The following is an 18,525-nucleotide window of genomic DNA, read 5'->3' as shown; positions in this document are numbered from 1 at the left end:
CTCGGAGTAGAAAGGGAACAGTTGGTCTATTTCCATCAAGAAGGTGTGTGTTTTGAATGTCTGTGGGGAAAGTCAGAAGTGCCCGTTTCATAGATGCTTCTGGCATCCCACCAGGAACACTGGTATCTTCAAAGCCAAGCATTTGTTCCAAATCATTTGCCCCCAGCCAAGTCCCCACATCCCTTACCACCCACAGCAGGATGTTTTCATATAGCCCTGAGGGCCTGTTCTCACCCAGCAGGGGGATGGTGAGACCCTGGCTTTCCTCCTCAGAGCCAGGTGGCAGCTGCTGATCTAGGCGAGCCCATGCCCTCTTGGTGGACCTCAGGATCTCTCTCCTGCTCTTTTCTTGGCCTCCTGGGGAGTTGCTGGATCCATGTGACCTCTCTGCCATTGTAAGGGAGTAATTCGGCAAACTACAACATGCAGACAAACAAATCAGATGCAATGAGTCAGCTTTCGGGCTTGGTTCAGTGAGAAGGAGAAGCCAGAGTGCTCATACCACCAACATTTACAATCTTCCAGAGCCTGGCTCACCCACCAGAGCTGAGTTCCCTGTCCCAATGCAGAGAAGTGGTTGCCTCTTAAGAGGAGAGGCCACAGGAGGCTGGGACTAATGTGACTTCACTGGTCACCAGGCCACATCCACCCTCTGGTGGATCCAATCAGATGGACAGCGATGTGGATGCAAAGAAACTGTGGACTGGAGGGCACGTCAGCCAGGAAGGAAGTTTAAAAGTATTGATTACATAATAAATACCCTTCCAATTTATCCAACAGTTACATCTATAAAAATATTTTTAGAGACTCAAAATGTAAAAAATAAGGGCTTTGGCAACAGATCAACCTGGATGAGTCTCATCTCTGCAACTTATTGGGTGGACTTGGGTAAATTATGTAATCTTTCTACATTCTCTTATTTTTTAATTGGGTGTAAATTGTACTGAGTTATAATAACTGTTGACTTCAGTGGAGTACTTATCGTGTGCCAGATTCTATGCTGCATTCCATACATCTATTATTTAATTAAATTGCCAACCAAGGAGGCAATCTAATTGTCACAATTTTATAGTAGATTGAAGAGCAGAGAAAGGTGTTGTGTATCTAAAGTTGCACACCTAAAGCCACACAACAACCGACACTCAAACCGGGGCACCAGACTCCAAGCATATTCCCATAATTATTAAACCATACCATCAACCCTCTAGGATGATTGGGACAATTAGAATATTAGTAAGTATATTATGTATATGGCACAAGAAATACTGATTGTTATCTCACTTAACCTTTATTAACATCATTATGAGAGTTGCAGAGTAAGAGGTGGACACAGAGGCTTATAGCAGCTGAGTGAGTTGTTAAAACCCCCAGATTATCAGCACATTAAGAACAAGGGCCTGCCTCTTACTTGTTGACATGTCTACAGTATTTGACTATATTCCCAGCACATAGTAGGTGCTAAATAAATACATATAAAACTAAAGTGGCAAAGCTAGAATTCCAAAGCACTTTCTGACTAACTTCTTTCCATGACATCTACTTGAATTTGCAGTGTATTAGCCAAGTTTAGAGAAATGACCAAATAGTCCAATTTCTCTTTCAGCAGCACCCCTTACATCCTTAAACTCGTGCATAATCACCAACCATATGCTATAAACCATTGTTTCTAATCAGTGTTTTATCAAGGCAAAGTCATTCAAATTTACTGAAAACATTTGAATATTTTCATTTAAGTACATAGGTGAACATTGTTGGTGCAACTGGCAGTAAGAGTTTCCTTGCATGCTTTGTACATTAAAATTCTAGAATCCAGTCAAAGTATAAATATACATTTATTGTTGCAATAGTAAATTACTGCAAAAATTAATGACAATTGTGACGACTATTAATTTTATGCATAAAAAAACAATTACTAAGAAATTTCAATTATTTAAAAATTATAGCAAGGAGTGGACAGTTAAAATTTATATTTATGGGGAGCCTTTTAGTCAGCCAACCTCAGAAAGTTAACCTTTAGAATATCCTCTGGGAGCAAATAAATGTTAATAAAACTTTTGATGCTAACACAAGTCAAAAATAATACAGATAAGATTATATTTCTTTTTAAAAATGTTTTTAAATGTTTTATTTTATTTTTTGAGAGACGGAGAGAGACAGAGCGTGAGCAGGGGAGGGGCAGAGAGAGAGAGGGAGACACAGAATCCAAAGCAGGCTCCAGGCTCTGAGCTGTCAGCACAGAGTATGATGTGGGCTCGAACCCACGAACTGGGAGATCATGACCTGAGCTGAAGTTGGACACTCAACTGATTGAGCCACCCAGGCGCCCTGATATATATTTCTAAACTTTATAGGGTTATCTGGTATACTAGAATTTATAACACAAGACAAACCGTAGGAATTGAATTTAATTTCTAGTTATTAATTTTACACAAGCTTTGGTACTTTTGAATTAAAAAAGTTCTCTTTGGCAATGCTGTGCATCTTGGGCATGTGAATTATTATCAGAGCATCAACTCTGACAATGCAGAATTTCACAAGGAGGGAAAATCTCCCAAATCACGCTCAACAAGATTCGTGAAATATCAGACTCAGTACGTGCTCAGGGTTTGAAGAAAAGAATAATGTATTATGGGAAAATAAGATACCCCAAAATAGTCTTGCTCGTCCACCCACCTCAGCTGACAGTGAGGTCCTATTTAGCACAAAGGACTCTGCTCTGTAGTAGGAGCAGGGCCTGTCAAGCAGCTCACAGTCCTCAAATTGCGGCTCCTGTGCTCCAGTGTCAAATTTTAACTTAGCTACCACTTTCCCAAATACAACCCTGTAAAAATCATCAAAATTTTCAATAGAAGTGCTGCTTTATTGGTATGTCTCAGACTTCCTCTCTAAAACGGCATGTTTGACCTCAGCCACCAGGCTCGCACAACCAGTGAGGGTATGCTGCCTTCCAGCTCAGCTGTCGCTGGCTTGAGAGCAGTAAAAAGCTTGCCAAGAAAAGTGGGAACCCTTGCTAAAGGCTGGGGTCAGGGACTGGTCTGTAAAGAACAACTCTTTTGTTCAGCCGTTTTTCATGGATGCCTTTCTGATCAGTAAACAAATCTGCTTTGCATTCTCTGATGTTTGAATGACCCTCCTTTGGCATCCACGGACTTGACCCTGACAGCAGTCCTTTGCAAAGGGACACAGATCGGGTGGTAGCCCTGAATTGCCCAGGGGACTGACAGAGCAGAAGTTGTAGGATGTGGTCTCTGCTGATTCCTCTGGTTAGCTCTTTATCCCAAGGACCATTTGGATCCAAATTCTTGCTGATGCTGGCTTGGCCCAAAATGAATCTTCATCCTAGATTATGTTGTTTCCTGTGCCTGAGGGTCCCTTTCCTGTCTTCAGATCCTTTCTATTCCAATTACTATGCTATTAATCCTTATGTGTATAAAGAACTTCCATTAATGTGGGAAATTTCTCATATTATGTTTAATTTTAAAAAGATGATGCAAAATAATATATACACCGGAAACTCAATTTTGTAAAAACAAAACAAAACAACAAAGTATATTGAAAAGACAAAGAGTAATGTACTAAAATATTATCAAGCTTTCAAAATTTTTAAAAAGACCAAAATGAAAAAAAAAATGGTGTTGTGACATTAATTTTCCATGACATTTTCTTCCTTGAGCAAATGCAACCATACCTGCTCCTTTTCACTGTGAGGACTTCAGCCCACAGTGAAATCATAGAATTTGATACTCATACTTAAAGCAGTGACAGTGGTTACGTTCTTGCCCTCTGGGGTTATTTAACTTTTTGCACCTCTGTGCAAACAGGTTATCTTGCCAAACAGGTTATTCATACTGGAGAATAGGGACTGTGCTTTATTTATCTCTGTGTTCCCTACAGATCCCAGCACAGAACTCTGCCCAGGGTAAAGAATCTGTAAGTGCAAGTTGATTGCTTGGTTATTTGGGAAAGGAACACCAGCTGGTTTAGCCAGTATTCTTGGTTCTTATGTGGTTAAAAGAACAAGTGCTTTCAGGTCAGATAACTCCAGATTTTAATCTCAGCTCTGTTGCTTTTCTGACATCTCCTTAGGGAAATTTTCAAACATCTCTGATAATCTATTTCTTCATCTCTGTAATGAGTATGAAATAACCACTTCATATGGCTGTTGGAAAAAATTAATGAAAAATGTGTATAAAACAATCAATACCCACATTGGTCAGGTTTTTTGTTTTGTTTTGTTTTTTGTTTTTTTGTTTTGTTTCATTTTCCTTCTCTATGTTGCCTCTCTAGGTCATTTTCATGTCAAGAACTGTCCAGTAAAAAGAATCACCAATCAGTGTAACAGTTCAGTTGTTTTTCCATAGGAGATAAATTTGACACTCATAGTTTGCCTATAAGCTGTGTCATTTTGAGATTACTTCGTTTGAATAATTGAGAAGATACATTTGGAGAGTACGAGAATAAAATATTTCTGTGACCATGAGAATGCATGTTTATTTGAGAACAGAGACACATATCAGAGCTTGGAAATTCCTTCAACTATGATCTTAATTTCAAGGTTATAATTGCAGACTAATAGTTCTAGCCTTGGGTCCACTTCTGAAGGAGCCCTGTGGTCAAGAAGAAAACGTCACACAGGAAAAAAATTCCACAGGAATTCGGAGTCTACAGGAATCTTACCATCTCTATGTCTCTTCTATGGATCCTCATCACCACAGCCTCTGTTCAAGCCTTTCGTGAGATCTCAATGATATCCAGGCTTGCCTGGCTCCCCTCCACCTTCCATATACAACGACTTCCCCAGCAGAAAAATTTAGGAGAAGTCTACATAGAACCGTATGCTCCAGGAAGACCTGCCCCTTTCTCAACTATGACTTCATACACAGAAGTTTAAAAAAGAAGCCTTCACAGCCCCTCATGCTCTCAAAAAAATAATTATCATGACCCTTGATACAACTCCCTTCCCTCTACAGACTAAGAAACCAGTCCTGGGAGGCTGCCACTTTAAGAGAACTGATTCAAACATCATACTCTAAGAGATCATAGGACTAATTTTATCATGCCTTAGAGCCTTGCTCATGTGACAGTGGACATTGCCTCATCTGGCCCAATCTCTCACCCTTCTCAGGTGCTCCCAACACCTGTGCCCTCTGGTATTCACAGACTGTCAACCACCAGATCCTCTTTATCCTAAGCTCCTCATCGAATGTCCCTTCATCTCCTTTTTCTAATTGAAACCTGAACACAGCTTACTTTGTCACTCTCTGAGCTGAGTTTTTTCTTTTTCACCCATTGAATCAGGACCCTAACCTTAGAGGTGATATCAATTTCCTCCATGTTCCTCATTGTTACTTTCAGATCTTATTTCCTCTGTCCTTTCAAGGCTACCAAACTAAGTTGTCATTAACACCCAGGACATATGGCCTCACTTACTGAAAATGGGATGGTATTTTTCTCATCCTCCTGAAAGATTTCATTGTCAATCTAGATGACCCGTCAACATCTGACTATTCAGTTCAGTTTTCTGCTGACTTTCAACACTCCTTTCTCTATTCAATTCCCAGGGTCATACTTCATCACTGTAAGTGAATATCCTCTAAACTCCCAATTTCAAACATCCCTTGTCACCTCTATTCTACTCATAGACGTTGCTTGGACACTGTTTTCCCTCCATACTGAATTGTTCCCTTTAGTTTACAACATGCTAAAATGTCTCTTATCTTAAAATGATCCTCCACTCATTGGTCATTGAATGACCCTTCAATCTCTCTCCAACTCCTACTCTAGTTTTCTAGATGATGATTCCCAAATTCACATTTCCAAATCTAGTCCAGATCCTTAGAATAGGGCCCCTGAGTTTCCAAATGGGCTATTCCCAATTACTTGATATCTTCACTTGGATACTGACATTTCTAAGTTACTATGTGCCACACTGAATTCTTTATTCTTTCCTTGACTTCTACTTGACCCCCTATATCCCTGGCTTTATTCCAGCGTCCCCAATATTAATAAATGGTGCCACTATTTAGGCAGTTGCTCTGGCCAAGAACTTATGAGTCTTCCTTAATTCCTTTATTCCTTTTATACCTCACAACAGGTTACTTAGAAGAAAGTGAGAGAGGGGCCCTTAAAATAGATCTCACACTGACCTCCTCTGCTTTTGTCAACCTTATTATGTGAATCAGAACTTGTAGTCTCATTTGGATCATAGCAAAAAGCTCCCATGTACAGCACCATCCACACCTCTCACTCTCTTTATAACCCACCCCAATCAGTATGCTAATGCTCAACTAACTGTCATTTCTTATCATTTTAGAATTTTCAGTAGTTGGGCACTTCCTCTTAATGGAAACAATCTGTTGGAAACAATGCTTTTTAATAATACGCTTTCTCAGATTTCTTCCTATCTCACTCAAGGCTTTTTTCTCAAGATCTTTTGCTGGTTTTTCTAAGTTTTTAGTGTTCTATACCTCAGTTCTCAACTCCCTCTTATCTTTTTTTTAATCTATATGCTTTCCCTATGTGAGTGTGGCTTTAATTGTTCCCTGTAATCCAATAGTTTAATGTAAATCACTACTAAAGTATTTTCACATTTTATAAGTGTGTGTTGATTGAAAGTGGGACTTTTTTTTGTCATCCTCCTGGAAGATTTCATTGTCAATCTAGATGACCCATCAACACCTGACCATTCGGTTCAATAATCTGCCAACTTTCAACACTCCTTCTGTTTATCCCACTGTGGGATTTTCTTCAGGACAGAGCTCTTAGTTCTCATATCATAATTGTATGAAAAAGGTACTCGATATATGTTTGCTGAATAAATTACTGTTTAAATGAATGCCAAAAAGGAATTGAGAAATATTGGTGCAAATTTGGTTATTAAACCATGAAGAAAAGTGTGGTATTCAACAATTAAACAATTTATGAGAAGGTGCAACTTGCCAGGAACAGCTATACGATATCAGGGAACAATGCAATTTGAATTAGAAAAGTGATCAGATTATATATGTTAATATATATTCAACTGTATAAATATATATTCTACCTTCATTTTGAAGCGAAATTTTCTGGCTAGTCACTTGATGTCTGTCCACTTCCACTATTTCAACCAAAGCTATCTGAGTAAATACCTTCTGTTACCTTCTCTTATGTGCCTTCCAACAGCATTAGCAGAGGAAAGATCTTAACTCATCACCAGGGAAACAAAAAGTAATTTATTTTAATTAATCAACAAATAGTTCATTGGTTGTATGACATTGGGCATGTGGTTTCAAGTTGTCTTGGAATGTAATTTCTTCTTGCATAATATGAGAGAATTGGATGTGATGAGATGATTCCATAAGATGGTTATTCTATTTCTGGCCTCCGCGTAGCCTATTGGTTGATGAGTGGAGCTCACATTTAAAACATATTTTAAAGTTATGTCCATCAAGACTATAAAAGGGCTGAGATTAAAACACCATTCCTATTACTTGGAAGACCACTCAAAAACTCAAACAACAAAGCCAAGCCAGGAATGCCCTTCTGCTCTTCCTCACTGTCCAAGTATCAAAGTCCCACAAATACATGTAAAGATTTCCAAGTGATTCAGTGAAGTAAAGGCAGATCTTAGAGAATAGAGTGTTCTGTCAATACTCTGCTAGGAGGAACAAGCAGTCTGTGATGACTTATTCTGTGGGTGGCTTCCTCCCACCATGAAATATGTGAAGGGTGCTCTCTCCTGACATTTAGGAGCAAGCTGGATTTAAAGACAAGGCAGTAGTGCCCAAGTTGGAACCCAAAGTCAGTTCTTTTAGACTTGGGGCTTTCATCTTTTGCTGGTGAAATAAGCAAAAGAGTACTAAGATTATGGTCAATAACCACATATACAGCTTCTTAGAAATTTGAAGTGCTGGTAAAATTGAATCAACTGACTCATCTACTTCTAGCCCTGTTCCAATCCTTCTCCAACTTTAAAGAGATTTTTCTTTCTCAATGATTCTCTCTTTCCTCATTATTTCTACTCTTGTCTTCTCAACATTTGCCTTGCCTCGTCCTGGGAAGGGAGAATGAGAGGATGTGTGGGTGTCTCCCATTCCCACGCATCCCAATCCAGGTGCCTGCATGTACATTGTATTCCGGATACACAGAACTACTTGTGTTCAACATGCCCTCCTCTCTGATGCTACTGGCTACAGATCCCTCTGCTAGTGCTGCCTTTCTCTTTCCTGGATACCATTTTACTGAGCTCAAAGAGAACTCACTTTATAGCACTTTCTCCCCTTACCGCCCTCCACTCCCGTCCTAGCCTGCTCCTGGCATTCACAGAAACCTTTGCAACTCCTTACAGTGGCACTTTTCATGCTCAAGGAGTTTATTTGCACTTCTGCCTTTCCCACTCAACTAAGTGGACTCCTTGGCAATTCCTTGGCAAGGACCATGACTTATTTATTTTTATATCCATGGCCATGGATGATAATAGGTGATCAGCCATGACTGTTAACTGAATGAATGATTACTCTCATGCTGGACTCTGTCTTTGCTCTCAGGAGGTGGGAAGTGTGACTTACTCATCTTTATAGTTTCTGTCACATCAGGGATAGTACTGTGCGTACTATATATATATAGTACGTATATATATACGTACTATATACGTACTATACGTACTATATACGACTATATATATATATATATATATATAGTCGTACGCATGAACTATTAAGTAAATAAATGCAATAATATCATCTACTAATTCAATTCAATGAAATATTTTACTGTCTATTGTGTACAAAGAAACTTTGAGGAGCTTACAGTTGATTACAAAATATAGTACTTATTAACTATATACTGTGAAGTAGGACATAAAACACATTTTAAGAGAAGTATAAAATAACTGTTCTCAAATATTGAAGGAGGAAAATGATCATTTAGGGGCATAACAAAGGTTTCTTGGAAAGGGACGTATTGGCTCTGGCTCTTGAAGAAGGTTAATGGATAGGCAAACATTCCAGACAGGGGGATTAAAATGCATGTGAGCAATAATGGCATAAATTTCACCAAAGGGCTATTCAGCAGTGGATTTGTGACAATTAAACACATGCTCTTCAATGTTAGCTTACTGAAAGCACAACTCATCTTACCTGATGGTGTGATGATTAATTTTATGTGTCTACATGACTCAGCCATGGGGTGCCCAGATATCTGGCTAATCCTAATTTCTGGGGATGTCTATGAGGGTGTTTCCAGAATAGATTAACACTTGAATTGGTAGCCTGAAGTAAAGCAGACTGTTTTCCCCAGTGTGGACGGGAATTATTTAATCTGCTGAGGGCCTAAATAGAACAAAAGTGTGTAAATAAAATTCCCCTTTTCTCTGGCTGATTGTTGAGCTGGAACATCAGTCTCCTCGTGCTCTAGAACTCGGATTTACACAAGTGAATGCTCCCAGCTCTCAAGCTTCAGACTCAGCCTGTATCTACACCATCAGCATTCCTGGGTCTCCAGCTTGCAGATGGCAGATCATGGAACCTCTAAGATTCCATAATTGTGTGAGAGAGAGATAGGTAGATAGATATAGATTTCTCTATCTATAATTAAATGTATGTAATTATATTATGTATTATATAATTATATATATACACATATATGTATATTACACACACATATACATATACACATATATGTATACACACATATATACATATACACATATACACATATATGTATACATACATATACACATATATGTATACATATACACATATGTATGTGTGTATGTGTATGTATATATATGTATACACACACACACACACACACACACACACACATAATCTCATGTCTCTGGAGAACCTTGACCAATGCAGATGACTATTTTTCTTAACAATACTTTTCATTGGGCTCTATCACACCTTCCTTCTATATATCTTTCCTAATACCTTTAAAAAGTGACTGGTCAAGCCATTTTCTTTAAGATTTTCAGATGCACACACCTCAAGTTTAAAAACATGCTGTTATACAATACAAATTGCATCATATTTCAGTCCAATAGGAAACCATCATAATGGTTAAGTTCTTAACTACAATAAGAAAGTGTTGCATCTAAAAACACACAGAAATAGCTGGTAGTGAGGAGAAGAGATCAAATTTTAAGCCAGCTCCTGGGTCTAAATCTCCTTTCCTACCTGGATTATTCACAAAGGCAAATTCTAGCATGTACTTTACTCCTCTGACATCAAAGATATCATCATCCTTCCTTTCTCACTATGATCATAACCATAAAATCTCAGGGAATGTGGAGAAAGAAACAGATAGTATTCCTTATAAGTGATTGTAAGAAACTATCCTGATGTCACAACTTTATACCTGTCGATGGCTGTCCCAGATAAAAATCTACATAGGCAGAAATAGGTTATCCATGTACTGTTGAAAAGATTTTTGCATTAAGGCAGATAGACTTTGTATTATTTCTTAGAACTGTATGTGTGTTTCTAAATTTAAATTTTCTAAATTTAAAATTTAATGAAAAAAAACACAAAGCAAAACAAAAAAGAGAGCCCTAAATAATTCATCAAAATAAATTTCAATAGTGTTAAGGATTTAATATGAGAAAAATGAAACAAAAATAGTCCTAGAGGTGCCTGGGTGGCTTAGTTGGTTAAGCATCAGATTCTTGATTTCAGCTCAGGTCATGATCTCATGGTTCATGAGATCAAGCTCTGCACTGGGCTCTGCACTGATGGCACAGAGCCTGCTTGGGATTCTCTCTCCCTCTCTCCCTCTCTCTCTCTTTCTCTCTCTCAAAATAAATAAATAAACTTAAAAAAATAGTCCTAGAATAAAATATTGGTAAACATTTTTCTAATCTTGAGGTGGTAAACACCTGTGGAGAAATGACACCAAAGGCGAAGAAGGGAAATCATGATGGATTTAACCAGTTAAGAATTTAAAATTTCCTATTGCAAAGATAATAAAAATGTCAAAATGTTAAAAAAAAAACTAAAAATTTTGGTGGAATGTGTGAAATTAAAGGTTTTTATGTACTTACTATATGACATGCAATTATAAATCAATAAAAAAAGATACATAGAAGTAGCAGCAATGTAATCGGGCAATTAAAAAATAGGAAATCTAGAAATGGCTAAAAAATGTAAATGTAACGTACAAAGAAGTGAAGGCTAAAAAGACAATAGGTTACCATGTTAGATTCTCAGAAATTCATTAGTGTGAGAACATCTAGAAGGTGGGAAATTGACACTCATCACTGTGGAAATATTAAATAGTCAAACCTCCTGGAGAGAAGTCAGGTAATATGTACCAATGTCTAAAATCTGCAGACATGTGGGAGATGGAGAAGCTATTCTTTAGAGTAGAATGCCAACAAATAATGATAGAAGGAATGGCAGAGTTAGAAAATCATCTACTGAGCCACACTGCAGCAATAAACAATCAGTGAAAATGACACACAAGTCCCAATAGCTACAAAAGGAAGGAAAATATAATCTCTACATCTCATCTCAGGAACATTACTTGAAATGGTATTCAAACTTAGGGGAAATAAACCAAGAATCTTGAGTCTAGAGCATTCCCATCCCTTGTGTTTTTGACCTTTCCATGTTAATGGAGGCCACCCAGGCAGTCACGGGAGTGCTGAAATCATCTAGGCCAGGATCCATGACAATTAGATTGCTTACCTTACTGCTAATAGTCTTTCTTCCTGGGAAGCACCCGGTCACATAGCTGCAGGTAAAGAAGATTCAGAACATGCCACAGCTGCCCTTCCATTCCAACGGAGAGAAAATGAGAACAGAGGACTAATACCCTTCCCCCACAGGCGAGAAACAAACTAACAAATTATAAGAATTACTATACCAGAGGAAAGGAATTTCAGCAGAGAAGTGGCCCTTGTAGCTTGCTGTAGTTGTTCTCAGAAAGTGTTTTTATTTGGACACCTTCCTGTCTCCTTGAGCATCACAGCTGCTAACACTAAAAAAGTCCTTGTGACCACAGAACTGTGACCAGGTTTCTATCTGCTCCTATTTCGAAGTTAGACACAGAAAGCCAGGATAGTCTGCTTGCCAAAATCTATAGTCAAATTGGGGATAAAGATACATGGTGATTCTCTCTACCCTTGCCTCCAAGAAAGCAGTTAGAAAGTAGTTAGAAATGGCAGAAGTTTTTAGTAACAAATTCTGGACTAAGGGGAGGAGTGTGGGAAATGAATACAATGGGTCCAGTTGTGTTTTTATTTCTCTGAACCCTCTGGCTGTTCCTTTAATGCCCTTGACTGTTGGCAGTAGCATCAGGTCTGAATGCAGGGCTGGAAAGTACTTTGCTGAGGAAGTAAAGCAAACTTGTCTTCATTTGGTTACCATGGTTATGGTGCTATGTGTTACCAACCCAACAATTTGCATTGCAAACCATCACTGCAAATGAGGACAGTAGAACTTGATATTCCAGGTGGAGAGATTCAATTCCCAGGAAGTTCTATTAGAAAGTTCAGAGGAAACAAAACATATACACACATATTCCCAAACCCATAAAGAAGGGGCCCAAATTGTCAGGGCTAATAGTTTTACTTTCCTAGGGATTTCAGTATCTATGAAGTATTTTCATTGAAAGATCAGACAGTTCCATTTCAGAAAGGTAAATAAGCACATTATCATCCTCATTTAAAAAAATTAAATTTCATGGTCACATTTACCACAGATCCTTAACAAAGGATACAATGCTAAAACACAACCTAACAATTATTCTATTCTTGAGTCATGCATGCCAACAATTGTCTTCATTTTGATAAACTGCATTATCAGAGTTTAGAATTATAGAAAAGACCATGTGCATTTCAAATGATATTTAACTTCAAAAAAACAGGAACCCCAGTATACAAAAGGGAAGGACTAAGGTTGTTTTAGCCTTAGTCTCTTAGTCTCTCTCTCTCTCTCTCTCTCTCTCTCTCTCTCTCTCTCACACACACACACACACACACACACACACACACACACATCCCTAGGGAGTTCCTCTGCAAACCTCCTAGTGTCTGTGAGCAAGATTTCAATAGCCCTATATAAAGTGGCCCTAAACCTATCCCTGGAGATGTCTCTTGTTTCTTAGGATTTCTCTCACTTCTTCACCACCAATGTCTGAAATCTCTACTCTCAGGAGTCCAAGTGTGTCTCAAGGCTAGGGGTAACACCACGTCCTTCTCCTCCTGTGGCATCCGTTGCCCACTTAACCTTGAGAAGACCAGGATCTCTGCACCACCCATTAGGATATGATGGTCTTGGACAAAGGTTAATTGATAAAATAAACTTTACTCAAAATATCATGTCCAGAACTAGACTTAGAAAATGAAGTCCTTTATTTTAACAGTTTTTATATCAGATGATTTTTTAAAGTGATTTTTTTAAAATAAAAATGAGCATGCAATTACATCTACAAAGAAACCCTCAATTACTCATATTTTGACTATTAATTACATATCTATTTATTAATGTAGCTCATTTAGTGAGAGATTGCAGTGCACATGCATTGAAATATGCATTAGGAATTAGGAGAACAGTCCTAGGAATTAGGACTGGAATTATCTAAACATAGCTCCTACTAGAATGGTCTTGGGAAAATCAATTCCTCTTCAGAGGTGTAGTTAATTCAGAAAAAGTAATGTGTACATCACTGAATACAAAAAAAAAAGCTTTCTGCATGAAAATTAAAGAAGATACAATATATATCAAAGCCTGGTAAACAATGTGCAGTTGATAGCCAGTGCACTGATATTCTAAGAACAGTCTCCCAAATAGAACACTTCCTTGTAGGTCTGCCCCTCAGCTTTCAGAAGAACACACCTTAGCCACAAATCGGTACTTAAAGTAAAGTGACCTAGTTCACCGTCCAAGGGAGGAGGTAATAAAGTAGATCAAAATGACAAGTAGAGTTGCTAAGTTTTTTCTGGGGAAAAAGAGAAAGTTTTATGGGAAGTCATAAGTCGAGTTCTCAGCCCAGCTTTGAGGGTTTGGAAGAAACATCCTGGAAAATATCAAATTTAAACTTGATATTTTAGTTAGTTGAGGAGGTGAAGGAGAAGAGAAATAAACTAAAAGGTAGGGGTTGTCCAACTAGAAGGAAGGTGAGGGTAGAGCAAAAGTGAGACTAGAAAAGTGATGCCATGAATATTTTCAATAAGTATGCCATTCTCACAGTCTTGATCTCTTTGGGTTAACACAGAAATCTTGTAATAGAATGTTAAGGATAAGAAAAGTGAGACCCAGAAAAGCTAAGTGATTTCACAGTGTCACAAAATGAAATTTTGGTATATTCAGCACTAGAACTAAAGTCTCAGGAATCCCCTATGTAATGCTTCAACCATTAATGGGTTATCCTGGGAAACAGGCTAAAAGAAGCACAGTTTTAATGTCTTCCTGATCAAGTGATTTCACTTGTAATCTCTTTTGTCTGGGATAGCCTTCTTAAGGTGCCAGTAAGTAAAGGTAACCCCCCTATGCTCTACGTGGGTGGGAGGAAGGAGGGTGATCTAGGCAGAGGGAACAGCATGTGTAAAGGTCTTCAGGCAAGAGAAAGAATGGTCCACTTGAAGAATTGCAAGAATCTAGGTACGGCTACTGCATGACTTATGAAGAGTCAGTGTCAAATGATATAGCCAGAGATGAGAAGGAGTAACCAGATCATGAAAGATGTCATATGCTATTAAGAGGTTTACATTTTATTCTGAGGGTAGCAGGAAGTGACATGATCAAATTTATATTCTAAAAAGTTCCTCTTGCTTCAATATGGAGAGTGGAATGAGTGGAAAGAACAAAAACTCAAGGCAGGATGCTGAAAACCAGTTGAGATATAATGGTGGCTACAACCGGGGCCCCAAGATTAGAGAGAAAAATGTGAGTAATTTAGGACTACGTGGCAGAAAAAAATCAGTAGGTTTTACTGACTGTCCTCAATGTGGAGGGAGACAGTGGTCGAAGATTTTTCTCAGGTTACCAACTTGGGCAAGTGGACAATACCATTTCCTTTATTGGGCAGGGATTATAGAAGGAGGAGTAAGTTTATGGAGGGATCCAGTGTGTTTTGCTTTGCAAATGTAGTTTGAGGTTCCCCTGGAAACACTGAGGGGAAGTATCACAATGCAATTTGGATAGTGAGTCTAGAGTTCAGTAGTGAAGTCTGGACTAACATACATGTGCAGCCACAAAATAACTCCTAATTGAAGCCAGGGTGACAGATGAATTCACTCCAAGAGAGAGTCTGGAGTGAGAGGAGAATCTAGACCCAGAAGGAGGGCAAGATGAGGAAAAGGGTTAAGAATGCCAAAAGTTAAAGCAGACTTGTGAGCTCTAAAGAACTGAAACCTTTGACCTTCATGAGAAGCCAAATTTTAATCATCAGGTTGCTTGCATTCTGGAACAGAGTTGGATGCATTGTTGAAATATCTACTGGGAGTAAGTTATCATAGGGAGAGACAACAGACAGTTGAGACTTTTGGTTAAAGGGTTCTCAAACCTGAATGAGCATGTTTTTAGTCAGTCAATAGGTCTGGGGTGGGATGAGAAAATCTACATTTTTTCCCTCAAATTTTCCAAGACAACTCTTATGGAGTAAATCCCAACAAATCTCAGTATTTCAGAATCATTGTTTCTGGTTAGTGCATCCTCTCTCCTGATTGAACTCTGGTCAATTCTGCTTCTTGTCATTGTTCTTCTATACACACACTCACCTCCTATTATTAAATATTTAAAAAGACATATTGATTAGGATGGAAGAGTGCTACAATTCCCACTCAGACCCTCAGAAAACCTATCTTACAAAGAAGATGTGAATGATGATGGTAGTGATAGATTAATGATCAGAGACTGAGCCTGCAGTAGGGAGAGGAAGCTTCAGCCTCCCTAGAATCTTCTTCAGACCCTCATTGTTTACTAAGACCCATTGAAGTGTTTCCTATTTTAGGGAAAAGATTATGTCAACATACCTTTAAAGGTAAACCCACTCTCATTTCAAGGGAGTCCTCCCATATAGGAATTCTGTATTTAGTAATTGTGACAAAAATTAGATGATAAGGTGATGGTAACGATGGCCACCACTTATTATTGGCTTGTGCCAAATCCCACATGAAAAGTGTGACAACACTTTATTAATTGATCCCCCCAAGAAACTTAGGTGGAAGTCATTCTTTAAAAAACATTTTTTTGGGGGCGCCTGGGTGGCTCAGTCGGTTGAGCGGCTGACTTCGGCTCAGGTCATGATCTCGCTGTCCGTGAGTTCAAGCCCCGCGTCGAGGCTAGGTTCAAATCTCTGTGTTGACAGCTCGGAGCCTGGAGCCTGTTTCGGATTCTGTGTCTCCCTCTCTCTGACCCTCACCCGTTCATGCTCTGTCTCTTTCTGTCTCAAAAATAAATAAACATTAAAAAAAATTTGGTTTAAAAAAAAAAACACAAACAACATTTTTTTAACATTTATTTATTTTTGAGAGACAGAGCATGACTGGGGGAGGGAGGGGCAGATAAAGAGAAGACACAGAATCCGAAGCAGGCTGCAGGCTCTGAGCTGTCAGCACAGAGCCTGATGCGGGGCTTGAACCCACAAACCATGAGATCATGACCTGAGCCAAAGTTGGATGCTCAACCGACTGAGCCACTCAGGTGCCCTAGGTGGAAATCATTCTTATCCTCATCTTGTGGATGAGGAAACGGAGATTCACAGATATTAAAACAACTTGTCCTCAGTCATATAGTTCATATGGATAGAGGTAGGAGGTAGGCAAGTCTAGGTCTATCTGTCCCCCAAATCCATTCTCTTAATAATTATATATATTTCTAGAGATCATACAAAGAGTATGCAAACAGCTCCTATACATATTCCAAATGATTAATTCAGGGAAAGAAAGCATATATTTTCAGAGATGTCAGAGTCTTTTTCAGTTTTCCAGTGGTTCTGAATAGATGGGAAGTAGATTTAGGCCCGGGCTCATCAAGCTGTCATGTTTGTTGAGAGAGTTTCTACGCAGTTCCAAGAACCCTGGCTGAACAGGGACAAGAGCTAAAGGTAAGCTTTCCTTCCTTCCACATTTTGCAAAGACACTTTAATTCAATAGTTTTGAACATTCCCAATGAGCCAGAAACTTACTAGAAAATACAAACTCCATGTACAGTACAATTAAATGATGATTGGGACTGATTTATGTTAGTAAGCTACAAAAATAAATTGGAGGCAATTCTTTCCTAAGTAATCTTTAGCAGATAATATGATAAATCTAGATGTTAAATGCATATCATGAGATTAAGTGACCCAAAATAGCTCTATGTTCCACTGGATGGATGTTAAGATGGTGTTTCATTTTAAGAAGACATTTAACAATGCTTATTATATTTTAGCCCTTAGAGTTAAATTTGGCACATCATGAATGCTCAACAAATATTTGTTATTCATTCTCATCACAATAAATCCTGCTAGGTCAATTCAATCTTTCTACAGTAAAAATTCAAATTAAATGCTGTTTCCACTGTGAAGGAGACCTCCCCAAATACCATTTTACCCTCATTTTATTTATGCTGGTCCCAGAGTACTTTGTGCCACATTGTGCCTACTGTTAGACCATTGGGTCTCAACTGTAACTGATTTTGCCAATGGGACCTTTGGCCATGCCTGGAGACATTTTTCTTGTCACAGTGGGGTGGGGGACGCTCCTAGAATCTAATGAATAGGGGCCAAGGATAATGGTAAACAAGCTATAATGCACAGAGCAGGCACCGTCTCCCAGCAGCAAAGAACTTTTCCGTTCCAAATACCAAAAGAGTGTTGAGATAGAAAAACCCCATGTTACACAAAAGAAAAGCATAAATTGCTTAGAACTTAGGACCCAGAGCTGGCTCCAGTGTGTACTACATGTGAGACATTGGGCAGATCTCAATTCTTGAATCTCAGTATTCTCACCAGTAAAATGAAAACATTTATTTTACAGATGCTCCCTTCACAGAATTATTGTAGGGATCACTGCAATAATGCATGAAGAATGGTCTTTAAACTTACTACAGTCATTTTAGATGCATTGTGATTTGTATGTATGATGACAATACTAATAATTGTGCAGGCAGCTTGGATACATAGGTTAGGTTTAGAGCTCAGTAATGAAAGAGGCCAGGTTCAAATCTCAATAGAATCTTATTAATTTCATCTCAACAAGTATTTATTGAACAATAGCTCTGGGCTAACTCTCTTCTAGGTACTACAGATGTAAAAATAAGATAGTCTCACTGAATTAAGGAGCTCTCTTTTTAGGATGGAAATAGAGTAATAAACAAAAAGTTGTAACGCTATGTGAAATAATCTAAGATAACAGAGGATAGGTGAATGAAGTTTTTTTTTAGAAGCAGAGCAATTCAAGATATATTTTAAAAGTTTATGGGCTGCATTATTACTGGCAACAACAACAACAAAACCCTTTCTTTAATGTCTCACTTAACTGATCCCCATGGGGGAAAATGTACATTCTTATGACTTAGATTACCCACTCTGCAGAATAATGAAAGTCGGTAAGAAGAC

General features: G+C 38.4%; 1 protein-coding gene across 3 annotated transcripts in view; it reads right to left on the bottom strand.

Annotated features, from left to right (window-relative positions):
• The window catches only part of ITPRID1 (ITPR interacting domain containing 1), a 103,769-nt gene that overhangs the window by 74,433 nt on the left and 10,811 nt on the right, over positions 1 to 18,525 (bottom strand). For 2 of the 3 annotated variants that reach the window (XM_019443741.2, XM_053897534.1), the window contains exon 2: positions 235 to 416. In XM_019443741.2, the coding sequence (XP_019299286.2) occupies positions 235 to 394 (160 nt within the window). In that variant the 5' untranslated portion in view covers positions 395 to 416. Of the gene's footprint in view, positions 1 to 234; positions 417 to 11,666; positions 11,713 to 11,844; positions 12,102 to 18,525 lie in introns of those variants that run through there. The other variant, XM_019443740.2, reaches the window with a different exon arrangement.

This window comes from Panthera pardus, unplaced genomic scaffold (assembly GCF_024362965.1).
Source record: "Panthera pardus isolate Hobbes unplaced genomic scaffold, ASM2436296v1 HiC_scaffold_8, whole genome shotgun sequence".
Classification (NCBI taxonomy): domain Eukaryota; kingdom Metazoa; phylum Chordata; class Mammalia; order Carnivora; family Felidae; genus Panthera; species Panthera pardus.
Note: the sequence above shows the minus strand (reverse complement) of the source record. Positions and strands in the feature narration are given on the sequence as shown.